The sequence below is a fragment of the Mauremys mutica genome, chromosome 1 (assembly GCF_020497125.1).
Source record: "Mauremys mutica isolate MM-2020 ecotype Southern chromosome 1, ASM2049712v1, whole genome shotgun sequence".
Classification (NCBI taxonomy): Eukaryota; Metazoa; Chordata; order Testudines; family Geoemydidae; genus Mauremys; species Mauremys mutica.
In genome coordinates this window covers 56,952,480-56,972,511 of record NC_059072.1, presented here as the reverse complement: position 1 = coordinate 56,972,511, position 20,032 = coordinate 56,952,480, and the positions used below count along the sequence as shown (strand labels likewise).

Sequence of the window (20,032 nt, the reverse complement as noted above, 5' to 3'; positions counted from 1 at the left end):
TGTTGATTTTGAGATGAACAGTTATTATGAAATACCACTACCAGAGAATACAATTACCAGTATAGAACATGTATAAAATGGGTATAATGATACTTTGTAAAGTGCTTTGAGATGCTCATATGAAAAGTGTTATAGGAAAGCTAATTATTTATTTATTCTTATCATTGCATCAATTTTTCATAAAACTACCTTCGCCACTGGTCAAACCACTTCTTTCTTATTACATCACCTACAGCAGACAGAGAAAATTATTGTGCAATTCTGCTTCTTAGAAGATATCTTGCAGGATTCTCACTTCTGGCTTAGTGTGAGATTGGCAGAACTTCCCTAGTTCTTAAGGTTTTTTGACCTTTGAGGGCTATGATAGCAAGGCAGTATTGCAAACCACACCCCCTGCTGAGTATAAATGCTGCTTTCTGAATATTCCAGTCTGTCCCTTTGACTGAGAGGAAGGTGAAGCTCCCAGGAGGAAAAGTCTCAATTCAGAATGATCAACGTAAGATCAAAACATGTGCCTCAGAGAAAAAATGAAAAACTAAGGTGTGAACACAACTCAAAAGCTAACCTCCCAACTCTAACATAAGAACATAAGAACATAAGAAAGGCCGTACCGGGTCAGACCAAAGGTCCATCTAGCCCAGTATCTGTCTACCGACAGTGGCCAATGCCAGGTGCCCCTGAGGGAGTGAACCTAACAGGCAATGATCAAGTGATCTCTCTCCTGCCATCCATCTCCATCCTCTGACGAACAGAGGCTAGGGACACCATTCTTACCCATCCTGGCTAATAGCCATTTATGGACTTAGCCACCATGAATTTATCCAGTCCCCTTTTAAACATTGTTATAGTCCTAGCCTTCACAACCTCCTCAGGTAAGGAGTTCCACAAGTTGACTGTGCGCTGCGTGAAGAAGAACTTCCTTTTATTTGTTTTAAATCTGCTGCCTATTAATTTCATTTGGTGACCCCTAGTTCTTGTATTATGGGAATAAGTAAATAACTTTTCCTTATCCACTTTCTCAACATCACTCACGATTTTATATACCTCTATCATGTCCCCCCTTAGTCTTCTCTTTTCCAAACTGAAGAGTCCTAGCCTCTTTAATCTTTCCTCATATGGGACCCTCTCTAAACCCCTAATCATTTTAGTTGCTCTTTTCTGAACCTTTTCTAGTGCTAGAATATCTTTTTTGAGGTGAGGAGACCACATCTGTACACAGTATTCGAGATGTGGGCGTACCATGGATTTATATAATGGCAATAATATATTCTCAGTCTTATTCTCTATACCCTTTTTAATGATTCCTAACATCCTGTTTGCTTTTTTGACCGCCTCTGCACACTGCGTGGACATCTTCAGAGAAGAGGACATCTTCACGATAACTCCAAGATCTTTTTCCTGACTCGTTGTAGCTAAATTAGCCCCCATCATGAGGGGACAAAGGCAGGGGCAGAGAGAATCCTACAAGATGCTTTCAAAGAAACAGCATAACAAATAACTGCAAACAGGAACCTTTCCAAATCTATGCTATAAGCTCAGCTTACATTGTAAAGTACAAATTCATTCTTCTTCTGATGTTTGACTTTATTAACAAAGAAAGCAACAATAAGTTTAGCTTGCTCCTTCTATCAGGTTTAACTGCTCTTACAGTTCTTCCCCCAGGGCTGCTCTGACCACACCCTCCCAAGAAAGTCACTTCAAAGGTACAGTAATGAGATCCCTACCTCAGTGAGTCACCAGGCCCACATAATCCTTTCACAGTAAAATCATCTGCTGACAGGTGTTTCAGACTAACACTGACAGCCTGTTACAAACCAGATAGCTGCAAATAAAACTCTAAACAAGGAAAACCGGGGGACACTTTTGACCATTCCTTCAAAAATCTTCAAATCCCTTCCTGGATAGAAACTAAAGCAGACATTCCCACATTGTAGCCCTTGGAGCAATTGCTGGTAGTCTGTGGTGCTGGCTCATCATCTTTGTTTCCAGCTGCTAAACTGCATTTTAAAATAATTAAAATCTATTTAATGCTTTCATAACAGCCCTTTTTCCAAGCAAAGAATTGGAGTAGGTGTAAATTGGAAGGAAAATGGACTATGAGACAATCTCTCTTATTAGGAAGTGAACTACCCTATGAAAATGTTTGGAAATGCCTGAACTAGCGAACAATGAGCTAACTGGAGTTTCCTTCAGTATTTCATTCGTAGTAGTCATCACCGGGTCATCAAACTGGGTGAGGCGCACACCTCAGGAATTAAACAGTAAACAGAGGATGGAATAATTAGAAGCCATGGTCCATCGGAACACTCTAGAATTACAAGCATCTGATGGACTCTGAAATCTTTTCTACCTCCAATTAAGCACCAAGTAGCTTACATTCTAAAAGACAACACCACAGCAACATTTTATATCAACAAGTAAGGAGTGCTCATTCCCAACTATTTTGTCTGAAGGCTCTGGCTCTGCAGTAATAATGTCTGGGACACTGTGTGTATCCAGTGGCTCTCTACCTGAAAGGACAGATAACATATTAATGAACACATTAAATCACAGACTATAAGGTCAGCATGAGTGATCTCTGACACAGTAAGTAGTGGACTTACTGCTCAGAAAGAGGGTTCAATCAATACACCTCTTCATAACTAACAGCAATGAAAAATGCCCTCTATTCGCCTTCAGAGCAAGGAAGGACAAAGATTTTTGTTACAGATCCATTCCTATTAGATTGGAGCAGCAGATTTTGATGTTTTCCTTCTAATCCCATGGAAATCAGGGAGCTAGAACATTCTCCACCTTGGGACTCTGAGGGTTTCCTTTTGTCCTAATGGCACTTTTCCCTTTATCAGGCTTATGTACTCATATGCCCCCCAAAATGTAGTATCTGAACACCTCACAATCTTTAATGTAACACCCCTCTAATGAAGGCAAGTGGTATAATCCCCACTTTACAGATAGGAAACTGAGGCACAGAGAGGCTAAGTGACTTGCTCAAAGTCACACAGGACATCTCTGGTTGAAAAGAGAATTGAACCTAGGTCTTCTATAGCCCAGGACTACATAATACATATGGGCCTATCCACCCTTTTTTCCTCCCAGGAACCTATTCAGGCTTGCCAAGAAGAAGCCAAATTCTGCTTGGTTTCAGCAGACTAGGCTTATCGTTTCTTTGAGTCACTTGTTACTCATTCTGGGCTTTTTTGACTTTTTAAGTAGCTTGTTGCTTGTTTTGGCTTTCCTTTGGGGCTTTTCCGGGAGGTATGGCTGCTGCTTTTTTTTTTTTAATTGCCCGCCAGAGAGTGTGGTTGTCCCCTGGTTGCACAATCCCTCCCCCAACACCAAAAGAAAGGGGATGGGAAGAAATCAGGATCTGGAGACTGACAGCCCCAGAGCCAATGCTCCAGGTCAGCCCGATTGACAGGGCAATAGCAGGGCAAGGAGGGAACCAGGAGCTTGGGGCGGGTTCCTCTCCCTGTGAGTGTTGTTGTGAGATTGCTGCATGTGCTTGCTTCTTGTGTGACCTTCAGTGGCTACTCTCTCTCCATGGGCTACCTCCTGCGTGCACAGGGGAATTGATTGGTTGGTTTAGTATGGGGGGGGGGCTGTGGTTTGGGAGGGGGGACTGATAACAATAGGCTGGAAGGCTGCAGCAGCAGCAGCCTGCCATTTGCCTGCCCTTGCTGGCTGCTGGTTCTGCAATGCTTGTGCTTTTTGTTTTTTGTTTGTTTGTTCTGTTTTTTTTTAATTATTATTAAAAGCTCAGCTGTGCTCGGTGGTCTTTCTGTTGGTGCATCTCTGGTGGTGGTGTTGCACCTGCACTAGCAGGGGGAGGTGTATCAGGGGAGCTGCGAGGGGCAGGGGGGAGGCAAGCTGTGGGGGTGGGGGTGGGGGTGGGGGGGGAGGGGGCAGGGGGTGGCAAAGCTGAGTGGGGGAGCTCTATGATTGGAGAGGTGTTAACTGGCCACTTGACCTTGAATGGTTTCTTGAAATATGTGCTAACTACTTATGCTAAACTATCTGTTCTACCTTGTATTTAGCTGTGCCACTCTGAATACATTTCCCAAACCTGAGGAAGAATCCCGTGTAAACTCTGAAGCTTCTCTCTCTCACCAACAGAAGTTGATCCAATACAAGATATTACCTCACCCGCCCTGCCTCTCTAATATCCTGGGACCAGTTACCACAACACTGTATACAAGAGCTTAACAGAAATTTAGATAATATGCTGTGAATATTCTGCAAATAACTAGCTTCTAGCTAAAAAGAGTAACCAGCAAATGGAAGCTGTCAACAAAAAATAAACTGCAGCTACTTATGTAATAAAGTTTGCAACCTTTCCCAAGACTCTCTTCAGCATTGCCTTTATCACACAAGAGGGAATTAGACAACTAAATGAATTTCTGTTCAGATCAGAAGCCTTTGCCAAATATCCTTTAAATTACGTATGTGCAACATTAATATTGTTTTTAATTACCCATGTGTATAGAAACTACAACCACAGTCAAAAAACAAAAGCCTTAACAGTTTAGAAATCCCTATATTAAGCAATATCTTATTACACTTCCGAAGAAATACTGCCCTTGGAGCAAAGGCAAACCCTCCGCATAAATCAGTCAATCCCACTTTTTAAAAGCTACTCTAATGTCTGACTTCTGGGAACAAAGGTGCTGCATGGAAACCAAGCTTCCGCTGGTACTGTTCTTCATTCTTACTGAACATACACAATAATCTTGAGACTATTCCACTGCCACATGTACCCTAGTTGGTAAACTGACTCAGAATACTGGCATGTGAAAATGACAAACCACTTTCAATGTAAGACCCTTTATTTAAAAATAGTCCAGGCAAACAATTAAGGCCTGTAAAACTGGCACCAAAGAAAGACAATGATTTGAGGCTCATACTATAGATAGGGACCCTTGTGAGATAGCAAGAAACAGCAGCTCCTCTGAGACTGCACCTGGAAGATTGCGCTTAGTTACCGGCATCCTTAAGAAAAAGACACACAAATTGGAGGAATTCATTCTTTCTGTTACTTTTCTCTGATTAGGGAGCTGAGGAGATTGTTAAGCAAAGAGTGATTCCTCCATTAATGTCAACTTTTACCAATGGTTACCACACTACAGTGCCAAAATATTGGATGCATTTCCTGTTCTAAACATAGCAATAATTGCCAACCCACAAAATATCATAAGACTTCCTTAAAAATCATGATGTTTTACAAAACAATTTTTTTGAGGTTTTGTTTTATTTGCATTCTCTTTTTTGAGCCTTTAAGGTTCAGGTTTTCTAGCTTTTCTCTGCAACCATGAAGTCCAGAAAATTATTTTTTTCTTTTAAATGGAAGCTCAGATTTTCACATATACACGTGAGATCAGGACCTGGGGCTTCAAGAAAAATACTGAAGACTCATAATAAAACCACAAGAGTTGGTGCTTTAGTGTAGACACTAGCTATGCTGATGAGGGGTTCTCCCACTAGCATAGGTAATCCACCTCCCTTTGAGCCAGTAGCTAGGTAGATGGAAAAATTCTTCCCCGACTGACACAGTTAAACTAACCTAATTTTCTAATGTAGACCAGGCCTTACTCTTATATGTGTAGAGGAAATATTGCAAGACTCAGGGGATTGTGGTTTGATAAAAAAAAAATTAAATGTTAATAAAAAAATGTAAATGTTTCCGAACTATCAAGTTAGCATATTGCTAGCCCATGTAACTATATGGCATATGACAATTACTCTGATCTGCCCTGTCCTCTTCCTTCGGATTCTTTTGTGTGTGTGTGTGGGTGGGTGTCTGCACGCGTGCCCCCCTTTCTTAAATTTTATTGTAAGCTCTTCAAGGAAGGCAGCATGTATATATGTGTTTGGTAACACCTAGCACACAGCATCTCCAATCGTGCGTACAACCGCAATACCAATAATAGTAATATATTAAAAAAACTTTCTCATGAAGTATCTAATGTTGCTGCACAAACAACGCACTTGACATTAACCTTACAAAAATCAAGGAAATGAAAAGTTAAGCCACTTATCAGTCTGAATCCTGTGTTCTTCCAGCCGTAGGACTACAGTTTACCATTACAACTACCGTACACCACAAACCACACACTGCCATAGGCGCTAATTTCCCCTTTGCCCAGTGGGTGCTTGACCCCTGCCCGCCCCTGGTCCCGCCCCTGCACCGCCTCTTCCCGCCCCTGCACTGCCCTCGCCCCACCCCATTCCATGCCTTCCCCAATGTCCCTGCCCCACCCCTGCCTTTTCTCACTCCAGCCCCATCCCCTTCCTGCCCCCATTCCACCCTTCCCCCAAGTCCCTGCCCCTGCCCTGCCTCTTATCTGCCTCCTCCCCTGAGAGTGCCACATCCCTGCTCCTCCCCCTCCCTCATGGAAAGTCCTAAGCACTGCCAAACAGCTGTTAGGTAGCGGGGGGAGGAGGCGGGAAGCGCTGGGAGGGAGGAAGAGGAGCGGGGATGTGGCGCACTCGGGGTAGGGAGAAGAAGCGAGGAGTGGGGAGCTTGGCTGCCGGTGGATGCAGAGCACCCATTAATTTTTCCCCGGGTGTGCTCCAGCCCTGGAGCACCCACACAGTTGGCGCCTATGCACACTGCACTCTTAGGTCCCACCCCTCAGCTCACCCTGCTCCAAACATCCCTTTACCAAAGTATCCCCTCCAATACTATTAGTTGTGGATGTTTGCTCTACTAGTTCAGAAAAGAGGGTGAAGGAACGGTGGTAGCAGGGCCACAAAAAATTCAAAGAGAATCAAAATTACCCTGGTGTGAAATTTCACATTGAGAAGCCACCTGCGTGCCCCCTTTCTTAAATTTTATTGTAAGCTCTTCAAGGAAGGCAGCATGTATACATGTGTTTGGTAACACCTAGCACACAGCATCTCCAATCGTGCGTACAACCACAATACCAATAATAGTAATATATTAAAAAAACTTCCTCATGAAGTATCTAATGTCCATTTCCAGTTTGCAAACATTCATCCCATAGGGAATGGGAATAGTTGATACTCACTGATGACATTTGGAAAAGAGCAAGCAACACTAGCTCACTGCTACACAGCTACTGACAATTTGTTTGACATGTTCTTCTTCTATTGTCCATACACAAAGTCATATCAGCTCAACTAATGGTCACTCATTAAAATGCATCTTTGCCTTATGTAGATTCATAGAATATGCTGTAATGCCAAACAACGCGTGCTTTCAGAAAAGAAACAAAAAAGAGAATATCCCAGCATGAAGAGAGACCACCTTCCCACAAACAGAAAATGTGCCTCTCAAGACTTCAGATGCCACAATTTTTAAAATGTTGCACTACCAACATGGTGAAATGTCAATTTTTATCAGATTCTGTTTTGAACAATAATTTTCAACATTATGACTTCTCCAGTGTGAACAATTCCCAGGTCTAAGCCATCCTGTGTGCACAGCTGATATGGTACAATCTTTGCTCTACAGCTGGTCTTGTTTGTCATCTCAGCTTACTTGATTAAGCATTTTAATCAGTGTTTTGCATAGGATTGTGCACCTTCTGTTGAAAATCATGTTTGGCTGGTATTTAGTTGAAAACTTGTTGACGCCAACATTTTATCCAGGCATTCCCTTTTTCTCATTTCATCATTTTTAAGGGTTTAGGATCAATATTTTAAATGCTGCCTTTCCTTATATATAAAACAATAACAACATATTCCCCAATCATTTTAAAATCCTGTACTAATGATGTTGCTGAGCAGCTTCCGACGCTGCTGGTAAGCTGTTTACATTTAGTATAATACCTTGGAGAATAGCAAGACTTGACTGTCTTCCTTTGCCTGTCTAAAGTTTTGACCTTCTTGCCTCTGAAAGATACAAAAAAATATTTTTTTAGTACTGAATTCACTTATTCTCATCTGACTCAACTGTTATGTTATAACTTCTTGGAAATTCCATTTTTCAAAAAAACCCAAATGATTGCTAACCTTTTGTAACTGTTTTTCCAAATATGTTGCACATGTCCATTGCACTCTTAGTGTGCGTGCACCCCATGCACAGTTGCTGGAAGTTTTTCCCTCGGTACCCTTGGCATAGGCGCCAACTTCTGCTGGCACCAATGGGTGCTTGACCCCCCTCTAGCCCTGGCCCCACCCTGACTCCATCCTTGCCCTGCCCCTCCCACCCCCATTCCAACCCCTTCCCCAAAGTCCCAGCCCCACCTCTTCCCCGCCTCCTCCTCTGAGCACACTGTGCTCCTGCTCCTCCCCACTCCTTCCCAGAGCTTGTTACACCGCAAAACAGCTGTTTTGCATGGAGAACAGCAATGTTTTGTGGCATAACACTGTTTTGCGGTGGCAAGCGCTGGGAGGTAGGCGAAGAAGCGGGGATGCGGCGCGCTCAGGGGAGGAGGTGGAGGTGAGATGGGGCAGGGGGTGGGGAGGGGAGCCGGTGGGTGCAGAGAACCCACTAATTTTTCTCTATGGGTGCTCCAGGGCTGGAGCACCCACAGAGTTGGCGCCTATGCCCATTGGGGCAGCTTGAGAACCCTCTGCTGCTTTGTGTCACTGACGTCGGTACAAAGGGCCCAGCAGACTCCAAACTCTCTCAGTTCCTTCTTTCTGGAAGTGCCAATGTAGAGGGGTCAGAGGGTGGATCGTGCAATGGACACGTGCAACGCATCTCAAGGAACAACATTCATAAAATATTAGTAACCGTTTTTAATTCTTCAAGTGATTTCACCTGTTCATACCACTCTTGGTGATGCCCAGGCAATAATATAGGCAGAAGGATTGGAGTGCACGTATACACAGACAGTAGCATAGTTCAAGGAAATCATCATCATCTCTGGAGTATTGGGTGATGGCATAATGGGAGGATAATGTGTGCACCAATGACCAGGTTGCTGATTAAGGATCTGCACTAGGAATTCGGTTGAGGATGCTTGCAACCTTGTGGAGTGAGTAATCAGCTTGTCTGGTGGAGAAATGCCTGCCGCATCATAACAAGCATGGATACGGGAAGTTATTCAAGATGAAATTCTCTGTGAGGAAAGTGTAGGACCTTTCATTCTATCTGCTATAGCCACAAACAGTTGGATGTCTGGCAAAATGGTCCTGTCTAAGTAGAACACAAGTGCTCGTCTAACACCCAATATTTGTAGCCACTGCTCATCCCTATTTGCATGTGGTTTGGGGTAAAAACAGGTAAGTAAACTGATAAAAATTTGAAACTACTTTAGAAAGAAAATTTAAATAAGGCATAAGTACACCTTATCTTTAAAGAAGACTGTGTATGGTAGTTTGGATGCAATGGCATGCAATTCAGAGACCCTTCTGGCCAGAGATGACCTATGCCAGGTTCAGGTGGAGCAGCTGACCATGGTCTTGGGAAGTCAGCGATGCAATGGGAGTGAGATTGGAGTTGCAACTGGGATGTCCAATAGAATGGAGAACCAGTATTGGCAGGGTGAGGCTTATACCTGAGTATAGTCCTGCTTGATCTTTGGTAGCGCTCTGCATAGGAGGAGTGGGATTGTGGGAAAAGCTTTTCTGTCCAGAATAGCAGGGAGGTATCTGTGATTGAGCCTGGATTGTGGTCTTGTTGAGGGGAGAATTGGTGACATTTTCTGTTGGACTTGTTTGCAAATAGGTCTATCTGGGGAGTCCCCTTCTGCTGGAAAATGCGCCTGGCTACATCCGGATGAAGTGACCAACCATGATGACTTGAAAATGACCTGCTTAGGTGGTCTGCTAACTCGTTCTGCTCCCCTGAAGGTAAGAGTCCTTGAGGTTGATTGAATGAGCTATGCAAAATTCCCACAGGTGAATTGCTTCCTGATAAAGGAGGGATGAACAAGTTCCTCCCTGCAACCAGGAGCTCCTATCCTTGGCCATTGCTGAAGCCACGGACCTGGCAACTGAGTCAGTCCCATCCAGAGCAGCCTGCAGCCAGGCCCTTGCTACAGCTGTCTCCTCCTCCACTAGGGAGGACAACTCCTGCCTAGCAACTTCTGGGAGCATGTCTTTAAATTTAGTGTGGCATCCCAAAGGTTAAAGTCATACCTGCACAAAAGTGCACGCTGGTTTCCAATCCTGAGCTGCAACCCCTCCATAGAATAAACTTTCCTATCAAACAGGTCTAGACTCTTTGAGTCTTTTGATTTTGGGGTTGCGCCCGGATACCTCTGCCTGTCCCTCTCACTGGCAGCAGATATTACCAGTGACCCCGGGGAGGAGGGGGAATGGATGAGAGTAAGGGAACTCATTACCTTGGGCAGGTACATAATACTTGTGCTCATCCCTTTTTGAAGTTGGGCAGGGGAGAGGATGTAGGGGTCTGTCTCAGCCCCATAACTGGGTCCATAATGGCCTCACTAACTGGCAGAGCCACTCTGGAAGGACCTACAGTGGCTAAAATATCGACCAGGCAGTGAGAAGATTATTTTTCTTCCACCACCCGTACACCCAGACTTACAGCACCCTCTTTAAAAATTCTTGGTGTGCTTTACTGAACTCTGGGAGAGGCGACATGCCCCCTCCTGAGACTTTCTCATCCGGGGAGGAGGAGGAAGAGGAGGCCAGCTCTGGGTGTGAATGCTCTTCCTACATTTTTTGATCCGCAGGGTCCTGGTGAGCTGGCTCTTGATGTCCAGTACTGGGCTCGGTACCAGAGTCATGATTGGGTGCTGCCCAGTGGGTAGGTGCCACATGCCTTTCCAAAGTTAACAAATAGAAGTGCCCGGAATACACTTCAGAAACTGGGGAAAATCCCCATGGATTCCAAAAAGGTCACTGGACAGGCATAGGCCCCCAGTGACCTGCAGGCCAACCACCCAATGGTACTCTTGTGACAGGATCTATAGAAGGGTAGAAACATCAGGAGGAGGGGTAGCGAGAGTGGCTCCAAGGATGAGAAATGTAGAACCTGACCTCTGATTTGGAAGAAGATGACTTTCCTTCTGCTGACCATGGAGATGCAGTTCCAGATGGTTTCAGCAATCGGTGCCAAGGTGGAGAGGCCCACAGACAAGTGAGCATCGTGGGTTTTCTTTTTGATGCTACCAAAGGGCAAGTTGTCAGGGGTACATGGTATCAAGCACTCTAGCAATTCTGTTGATTGCCCTATGTCTGATAGTGTCAAGTCTTGTTGACAGTGATACCAGCACTGACAGGATTAGGAGGTCCTTGGTAGCCACAAACTCCTCCAGAGTGGTCAGTACCGAGACAGCGTTGGTACGGTGTGGTGTTGCAGATGTGTAAGGAGCTCCTTCTGACTCTGGACTCGATGAAACCTACCTAGGTGCTGGAGTCAATGGTGCCATCTTCTGTGGTACCAAAGCAGAGGAGTGTTTAGACTTAGACCACACTCTACTCTTAACCCCGTGCCAACCAGACATCAGTGCTAGGGATCTCTCCCTTTCATCAGTCTGCTTCTTAGGCACTGGGCATGGTGAATGGTGCTGGGACTCAGGCCTGGTAGGAGGTGCACTCCTTACTGAGGCAGAGGCTCTTGGTGCCAAGTCTGACTGACCTGTCTCAGATGGAGTTCTCAAGGTCACCTCCACGAGTAGAAATTTTGGCATTGCTTCATGATCTTTCTCCATGCGAGGCTTAAAGTTCCTGCAAATTTGGCAACACTCCCCAATATGAGCTTCCCTGAGGCACTTCAAGAAACTTGAGCGTGGGTTGCTCACAGGGGCGGCTCTAGCAATTTCGCCGCCCCAAGCACGGCGGCACGCCACGGGGGGCACTCTGCCGGTCGCCGGTCCCGCGGCTCCGGTGGAACTTCTGCAGACGTGCCTGCGGAGGGTCCGCTGGTCCCGCGGCTCCGGTGGACCTCCCGCAGGCACGCCTGTGGATGCTCCACCGAAGCCGCGGGACCAGCGGACCCTCTGCAGGCACGCCCTCCCGGCGACCGGCAGAGCGCCCCCCCGCGGCATGCCGCCCTAAGCACGTGCTGGGGGCCTGGAACCGCCCCTGGTTGCTCAAGGCAATAGCCTTATTGCCAGAAAACAGGGCTTGTAGCTTGGTGATTGAGACATCCCTTGGGATTGGAATCAACCAAAATCCTCAGACTGGTAAAAACCTGCTAACTAAACAAACACTAAATTATTTACAATAAAAGACAAGAGAACACAGTCCACTGATAGTACTTGCAAAAGCAAGAAGAGTAGTTCCAGAGACCACCTGTAAAAATAAACTGAGGGGGCTCAGGGGCAGTGGTGTCCTTTATACTGATGCTAGTGGTGCACAGCAGCCGAAGGTGCTCAAGCCACTGGGGGAAAAATTTCCAGTGACTGTGCATGGGGCGCACACACAGCAAGAGTGGAATGCACATGTGCAATCACTCAAAGAAGTATATACCATTTGACTGGATTCCAGCTCTTCAACCTTGTATTTCTAGCACAAGACAGCACTGAACTACCATAACTCTGGAAGATTTGAGGCACTAGGAAATGTCATCTACACCGGTCAACTGCCAGTGCTTTAGAGCCTTCTGGAATAGTCTCATTTTGTTCCTTGATAAATGGGAAGTAAAGACCTCCCCAGCCTAAATATAACCTGTCCTAGATAAAAAGCTATAGGTCAGATAACTAAAATGGAAATCTTCAGAAATCCACTCCTTCCCAATCTGAGCAGAAGGCAGACAAGTAGGAAGCCTGTCAAATTATTGCTGTGGTTTTCAAAGATGCTGAGCACCCATACCTCCCAAGGATGTCAATGGATTTGTAGGCACTCAGTACCTTTGAAAAATCAGGCCAAATGCCCACAGAGGCTGGGTTACAGGGATGTGATTTTGCTTTGCTATAAGTGTAATATTTACTGGATTTCTATTGGTGTAATAATAGTAAGGGAATGGCTGGCAAAATCAAATATATTAAGCCTGCCTGCCTGGAGTCCTCTCTCACACACACTGCAGGCTCAAGTTCAATAGCCATTGCAAGTCCCTGATGTTCAGTCAGCTCTAAGGACTTGCTCAGTAAAATATTGCAATGCTCTGCCCAGTCATTCTCTTCTCCCTGCACTCAGGATGGATACTTTGCGGAACCACTGAGCTGGTATCGATATTCTAGTATAGTAACAAGCAATCTATGAAGAGATACATTCTGTCTCTGAATTCTCAATATGTCCAAGGAGTCTCAGGCATGATGAGTATTCAGTCAGTTAACGTGTACGTCTGTTCAGACACCTCCCTAGACTACTGAAATGCAGTCTAAGCACTGGGAAGACATATGTAGTCAATCAAGGATACTCAGCAGGGGATACCCCTCCAGGACCCCCAAATCCGGAACTGTGTGGGAGCAACACCCATAAATCTAGGGTACCAAGACCCTTGCAACCTCCCTGCTGTCCCATGCATGTGAGCTTGAGAAAGAAAACCTCTGGGAGAGCCACCCAGAGCCTCGGCCAGCAAGAGTCTAGACAAGCAGCTGCAGCAGTTGGACACCACTGCTTTTCAGAAAATTTCAGTCCTTCTCTTTGAAAAGCCTTCCCTCTGTGCTGATTGGTTGACTGCTTGCTCCACTCCTCTTTCAATCCTTCCCACATAGTCTCTCCACTTTAACTTCTCACCACTTGCCCTTCATCTCCCTTCAATGTTGCTTCTCCCTTCCTTTGTCTCTGTTTAATCCCCTCCCAACAAAACAAGAGCCATGGAACTAACATAGATTTGCAGACCACCCTCCCAGCCTTTTGTCTGTCCTGTTTATTTAAATTGCAATGGGCTCTTTAGAAAGGGACAGTCTCTTATTACATGTCTGTACTGTGCCTAACCCAATGAGGCACCCATATGCATTTCAGCTGAGAACCCTAGAGGCTACAGTAACATAATTAATAGTAATAATAAATATGCAATGTGTATTTTATCTTTCAGGAGACCTGTTGTATAAAAATCCAATGTGAGGTCCATGGTGATCTTTTAATGCATAGATTCATAGGAAACCTACATTTGTTGCATTTACATTTGTTCAGAAACTATGATGCAAACTCAAGAATTCTTTGTATAGGAGGTGGAAGAGGTGGAACTCATAACAATTTTGTGACACTTACAAAATATCAAAATGTTTGAGTCAATTCATTGTATGGAATAGTTTGTAGGTGCAGACACTAAAGCTGACAATAACCCAGGAACTATATTATTTATTTTATATGCTCAGGGCCAGTGCTACCATTTAGGCCAACTAGGCGGTTGCCTAGGGCGCCAAGATTTGGGGGCGCCAAAAAGCGGCGCCCCCCAATTTTTTTTTAAAGCATTTCAGTGGCCGCTGCGCTGGGAGGGAGAGGGAGTCTGAGCCGCCGCCGGCAGCCCAGGAGTTCCCCTGGGTCAGCGCGCCGCCAGCAGCCCGGGGGTTCCAGCGCACAGTCGCTGCTCTGCTTCTCCTGCCTCCCAGGCTTGTGGCGCCAATCAGCTGTTTGGTGCAGCAAGCCTGGGAGGAGCATTAGGGCAGGGGCGGCGTGCTCGGGGAGGACGTGGAGCAGAGGTGAGCTGGGGTGGGGAGGTGCTGCACAGCTTCTGGGGGGCAGGGCGCCTCATGGGGGGGCAGGGAGTTGCTGCAGGGTGGGGGGGGCGCAAGATGGAAGTTTCGCCTAGGGCACGAAACTTCCTTGCACCGGCCCTGTATATGCTATCTACCAGAATTAAACTGAATAGGGAAATGAATGTGTAATTATAAATGACAAAATATAGCTTATATTAATATTTATTTTTTATTTTGATTTAAATAATAATAAAAGACACCTATAAGAAGTTCTAGGTTCCATAACATACAATTAGCATTGCATCAAAACCCTAGACACATTAAAATAATAATTCAAACAGAAATACATACTGTAATACATACATTAAACCATTCTAATCAACAGCCCTATTGAGTCTTCCTAAAGGGATCTCCAACTCAACACCCACCCCTCATCACCAACACTGCAGGGATTGAACCAAGAACCTCCAGAATTTACAGCATGAGCTGGTACAGTTTAATCTGAAAAGGCAACTAATATAGCTGGGGTTATAGCACCTCACAGACAGGGACTATAGTAACTCATAACCTCTGTGGATTGGCACAGCAAATGACCTGTAATACATATTCACCAGTAGGTTACATGTGAAGCTACAATACCTAGCTACACTGCCTCATCTTGTCACATCAATCTCAAGAAAACAACAAGTACTAGTAGGGCTGGTTGAAAAATGGAAATAACTTTTGCAAAATCTTTGTCCTTTGTTTTGTTAAAACAAATTCCATTGTACATTTTTGGCCAGCTCTATAGCTGGTTGAAAAACGGTATGAATGTTTTGGTGAAAATAACCACAAAAATGTGTCTGTTCATATAAAAAAATGAATTTTGATTTTTTTCAAACAGCTGTAATTACTGGTTAACTGAAGATAGATTGGTGTTATAGGCACATAAGCATAATACTGGTGAATGTAATAGAACTGGTGAAATGAAAGTTAAATCTGATTATATCTTATGATTATTGGCTGAAATTTGTGTGCCCCAGGGTTTTATGAAGCAGTTTTAATAAAGACAGACAATCTCATTTTTCAGAAAGATACAAGCTGTACACAGACCAGAATGTTCCTAGATTAAAACAAGGCCATTTTCACTTTTCCCACAAAACCAGAAAAGTCTTGTTAAAAGACCCTTATGGGCTCTGAATAACAATGTTTGTGGGAAAAATGAAAAAAAGAAAGGAGCCAGTATAGAGGGGACTGAGGAAGAAGGTTTCTGGAAAGAGACTGACTCCTACAAGGAGGGCATAGAGAGAGAAACAGAAGCAGGATATACTGAATGAGAATGTGAGGCAGAAATAAGTCCAGCAAATGGACTAGCCAGTATGAATCTGCAAAAGAATATTCAGAGTGAAGGCATAGGCTAGAAGTTAAAAATACTTCTCACACCTTGTTCAGTATAAACTAAGGGCTGACAACTCAGTACTTTAGGAGATGCAGAATTATCCATAGGTCAAAGAAAGTCATCTCTGTACCTTAAGAGTATTGGTTAGGACATCTAAGTGTGTCCACAAGTTTCTACAGAGTCCAGGACCAAATCCAGAGGAGGAAAATTGTGCACTTCATATCAGAGACCAGACTGTAGGCCAAGAACTAAGGCCTGGTCTACACTAGGGTGGGGGGTCGAACTAAGGTACGTGACTTCAGCTACGCGAATAGCGTAGCTGAAGTCGAACTACCTTAGTTCGAACTTCTTACCTGTCCAGACACCACGGGATCGAAGTCCACGGCTCCCCCGTCGACTCCGCCACCGCCATTCGCGGTGGTGGAGTTCCGGAGTCGACGGGAGCGCATTCGGAGTTCGAACTATCGCGTCTAGATTAGACGCGATAGTTCGAACTCCGAAAAGTCTAACGCTACCCGTCGACCCGGCGGTAAGTATGGATGTACCCTAAGTCAAGCCAGTCTTAAGAAGCAGAGAGGACCCTGTCTTTTGTCTCCATCCACCTGCCTCACCTTGTACCTGGACAGAGACTGGGTATTACCCCGTAGTATTTAAAAGCCTAGTTGGAGTTACATCTAAGACTTTCTACCTTAAGCTCTAGCTAAGAATTATTTAAAATACACAACATTTGAGAGTTTTCATCTGAAAGCCCCTGCTGTCTGCTGGAGGAGAGATAGCATATCTGCTAAGTAACTTTTAAGTTTTAATACCTTATTTGAGAAATGCTATAAGAAACTTTTGCCTAGGTTAAGCTTTTGTTTCCATAACTGACAAATGTATGCTTCTAATTGAATTATATGTGAAGTGCTTTAGAATCTGAATTTTGGTTGGTTTTGCAGAACAATGTATGGGCTACAGAGTTGCACTGTGTTGTGATATGGTCCTCCTTTTTTGCTTGTAACAAGTAGCAATAAAAGTAGAATTTAGTTTAGCACATGAATGGAGGCTTGAGTCCTCTGGCTTTGGCTATATCAAATGCTAATATACACGTCTTCTGTAGGAAAAGTCAGTCTTCTGATAAAACGTCTGAGTTATTGACTGTTTAACTTGAGTTTCAAGTTACTAATGCCCGCCCTCCTCCCCCTCCCCCCACCCGATATATAACATACAAGTAGAAATGGACACAAACTGGGCCATTCATATAACTCTCAAATGTTTGGATTCAAATAACATGACACACAGATTCAAACAACCCTTGTGTGCAAATCCACCCCTGGTTTTGCTTATGTCTATATGTAACAACAGAACACAAACTGGACCATTTGGGACCAATGCTGTAGTCTGTCTGTGCCCTGGGAATGCATGTAGTGACTTGCAGAATCAGGTTCCTCTTTCTCATGTTTGTGTCCACAGCAGGAAGCTCATAAAGTCACTATTTTAAAGTGACACTTTGGCCAGGCTCAGTAAAACTAGTCTCCCATCTCTGAATACACGTCAAACACACACATGTTGGGCATGGCAATGAGTCGTTCTTCGACTGGGGAGACAGACCAGAAGCTATAGCAACATAGTAAAATAGGTCCCAAAGCTTCCAATACTTATAACCATGCTTAACTTTGCACATTATGAATAGTCTCATTGAAGTCAATGTGCTAAAGACTTTATAGAATTAGTGCCCTTAGATATGTCTTCACTAGAAACACGGTTGCTGTAGAGCTTCAGTGTAAATGAGAGACCCTTCCTGTTGCTGTAGTTTATCCACCTCCCCATGAGGTAGTAGCTATGTCCATCAATCTAGCTCTGTCTACACCAAGGCTAGGTCAGCTTAATACGTCACTCAGGGATGTAGGATTTTTACACCTCTCAGTGATGTAGCAAGGGTGCTGTAACGTTTTAGTATAGCCTGGCCTTACATTGGACTAAAAATATGAGTGACCCTGGACAAAGGTCCCACAAAACAAACCTGTAGAATAATGAGTGGAACTGGAGAAAGAAGATTGGGTTTCAGAAGGGACATGATATGTCAGTGTGAGACTGTTGGCATGGCAAACTTGGTCCTTCCTATATTTAACAAAGCTCCTATATACACTCCCTCCTGGTTTCGCTGGTTGGCAGTTACACTAGTAGTGTTCATAAATGAAAGCAGGGATGATAATTCATGAAAAGTGAAACCATGAATCAATTATAATGTTCCTGAACTTGCCATCCAATTTAGAGTCAACAGGGCCTAGTATCCCAGTGCCCACTGTTACTTATTTAAGAATGTTCTATTCACATTTAGATCATCTATGAACAGAGGCAGCTCCAGGCACCAGCACGCGCCTGGGGCGGCAAGCCACAGGGGGCACTCTGCCGGTCGCCGCGAGGGCGGCAGGCAGGCTGCCTTTGGCGGCATGCCTGCGGAGGGTCCGCTGGTCCCACGGCTTTGGCAGACCTCCGGCAGGCTGCCGCCGAATTTGCAGGACCAGGGACCTCCTGCAGGCAAGCTGCCAAAGGCAACCTGCTTGCCGTGCTTGGGGCAGCAAAGTGCCTAGAGCCGCCCCTGTCTATGAATCCAGCACCTTTCTAGGTATTTACACCAGATGAATGAGAGTCAAAAATGAATATGAACAGTGAATAATTATAACTGGCCATGAGGCAGAAGTCTTCCTGAGTTATGCCACAACTTTTGCCCATCCAGGTCCCCTGTGCAGGGAAGCCACCATACTTGACCCTTGGTACATCCTACCACAGTGCTGGGTTGCCATCCATTTTGTGTTTGTCAGCTTCGTCCCATCCCTGACCACAAGACAGTATTGCCGTTCCTGTCCCATTCCTAACTGAGAATAATGTTGTCTAGTATGTGGGGGAGTTCTTAGCTTTGAAGGGGGTTTTATATACATTTAAGGCCCAATCCTGTGACCATTGACTTCATTGGGAGTCTCTCCATTGACATCCATGGTCACTGGATAGGGCCTAAAATGATTTATTTTTGGAGTAAATAAGAAAACAGAGTGCACGTCAGTTTGCATTGCTGTGTGTAAAGAGCTGCCCAGATGCTGAGCTTTTGTAAATTGGCCTAATGCCTCTGCAGGCAATACTAAAAATAAAAGACTTCAAAAAGTGTGGGAATTGTAAAAGCAGGCAGCGAGCAAGAGCTTCTAGAAGGAAAGGAAGCAGAAACTGAAGACATTACATTGCAAAGGAAGTGCTACAAATTCCACCACCTGAAATAGCTTATCTCCTGGTCTTGTATCTGGACTTGCAGTGAAGCAATTTATACATGCTCTTAGTTGCAATGATCTAAAAATTATCATTTTAATACTGAAGACAGCACTTATGATGGGAATTTACATGCAACTCTTAATATAACTATGCTAAGTTATGTAGTATACAAACCCGTAGACAGTAATGCACAATAAGCAGTGATATTGTATACGTAACTTCTGACGGAAACTTAAAGAAATATTCACTTTGATTGTGGGCAAGCACAAAAGTTCTGCTAACATACCATCTGCCATTTCTCATTCTATATTCTTTTGGCTACTGTTTTACCCTCTGATCATTTTATAAGTTTTAATCTCTATTTCTGCGATGAAAACCTTGTGTTCAGATGAATGTTTGTCTACACGGTCCATGTTTGTTTGTCTTCACTCATTTAAGTCTCTGTATTTTTCTCAGCAGTAACCTTCTAACTTTTTCAATTTTGCAGAACTTTCTTCTATACAATACTGTATCAAATGAGCCCATACAGATTTATGTTTTAACGACAAAGAGCAAAGCCATTACAAATATTAAAATAATATTAAAAGATGTAAAAAAATAATTTGCAAAACAGTCTTCGTTGTCAACTACATAACATCAACTAGGTTTCAGACTGAAACTAAATCTTGTGTCTTTGGCTGCATCATATTCCCACGAACAACAACTACCCAACAAATAAATATTGTGGCACAATGGCTAAAAATAAAAGCAAAAATGTCAATTGGGAAGTGAGCAGTAATGGATTCCTGCAGTTTCTCTAGCTTTATGACCTTATCTTTAAGGAGTAAAAGCAAGAGCATCAGTAAACCTGCAGATTAGCTTTGTTAAATTAAAAAGGCATAGTTGGAAATTGACAAGGCAACAAGTAGTACTGAGACCTGCTGCTGTGCCGATCCTACAGGATGTAAGA

The 20,032-nt window shown here is 44.2% G+C and overlaps 1 protein-coding gene across 15 annotated transcripts in view; it reads right to left on the bottom strand.

Annotated features, from left to right (window-relative positions):
• The window catches only part of TMEM117 (transmembrane protein 117), a 360,911-nt gene that overhangs the window by 148,462 nt on the left and 192,417 nt on the right, over positions 1 to 20,032 (bottom strand). For 11 of the 15 annotated variants that reach the window (XM_045032325.1, XM_045032344.1, XM_045032352.1 and 8 more), the window contains one exon: positions 7,789 to 7,851. The exons of the other annotated variants lie outside the window; for them this stretch is intronic. In XM_045032325.1, coding sequence (XP_044888260.1) covers positions 7,789 to 7,851 — 63 coding nt within the window. The remainder of the gene's footprint in view (positions 1 to 7,788; positions 7,852 to 20,032) is intronic. 15 annotated transcript variants of the gene reach the window in all.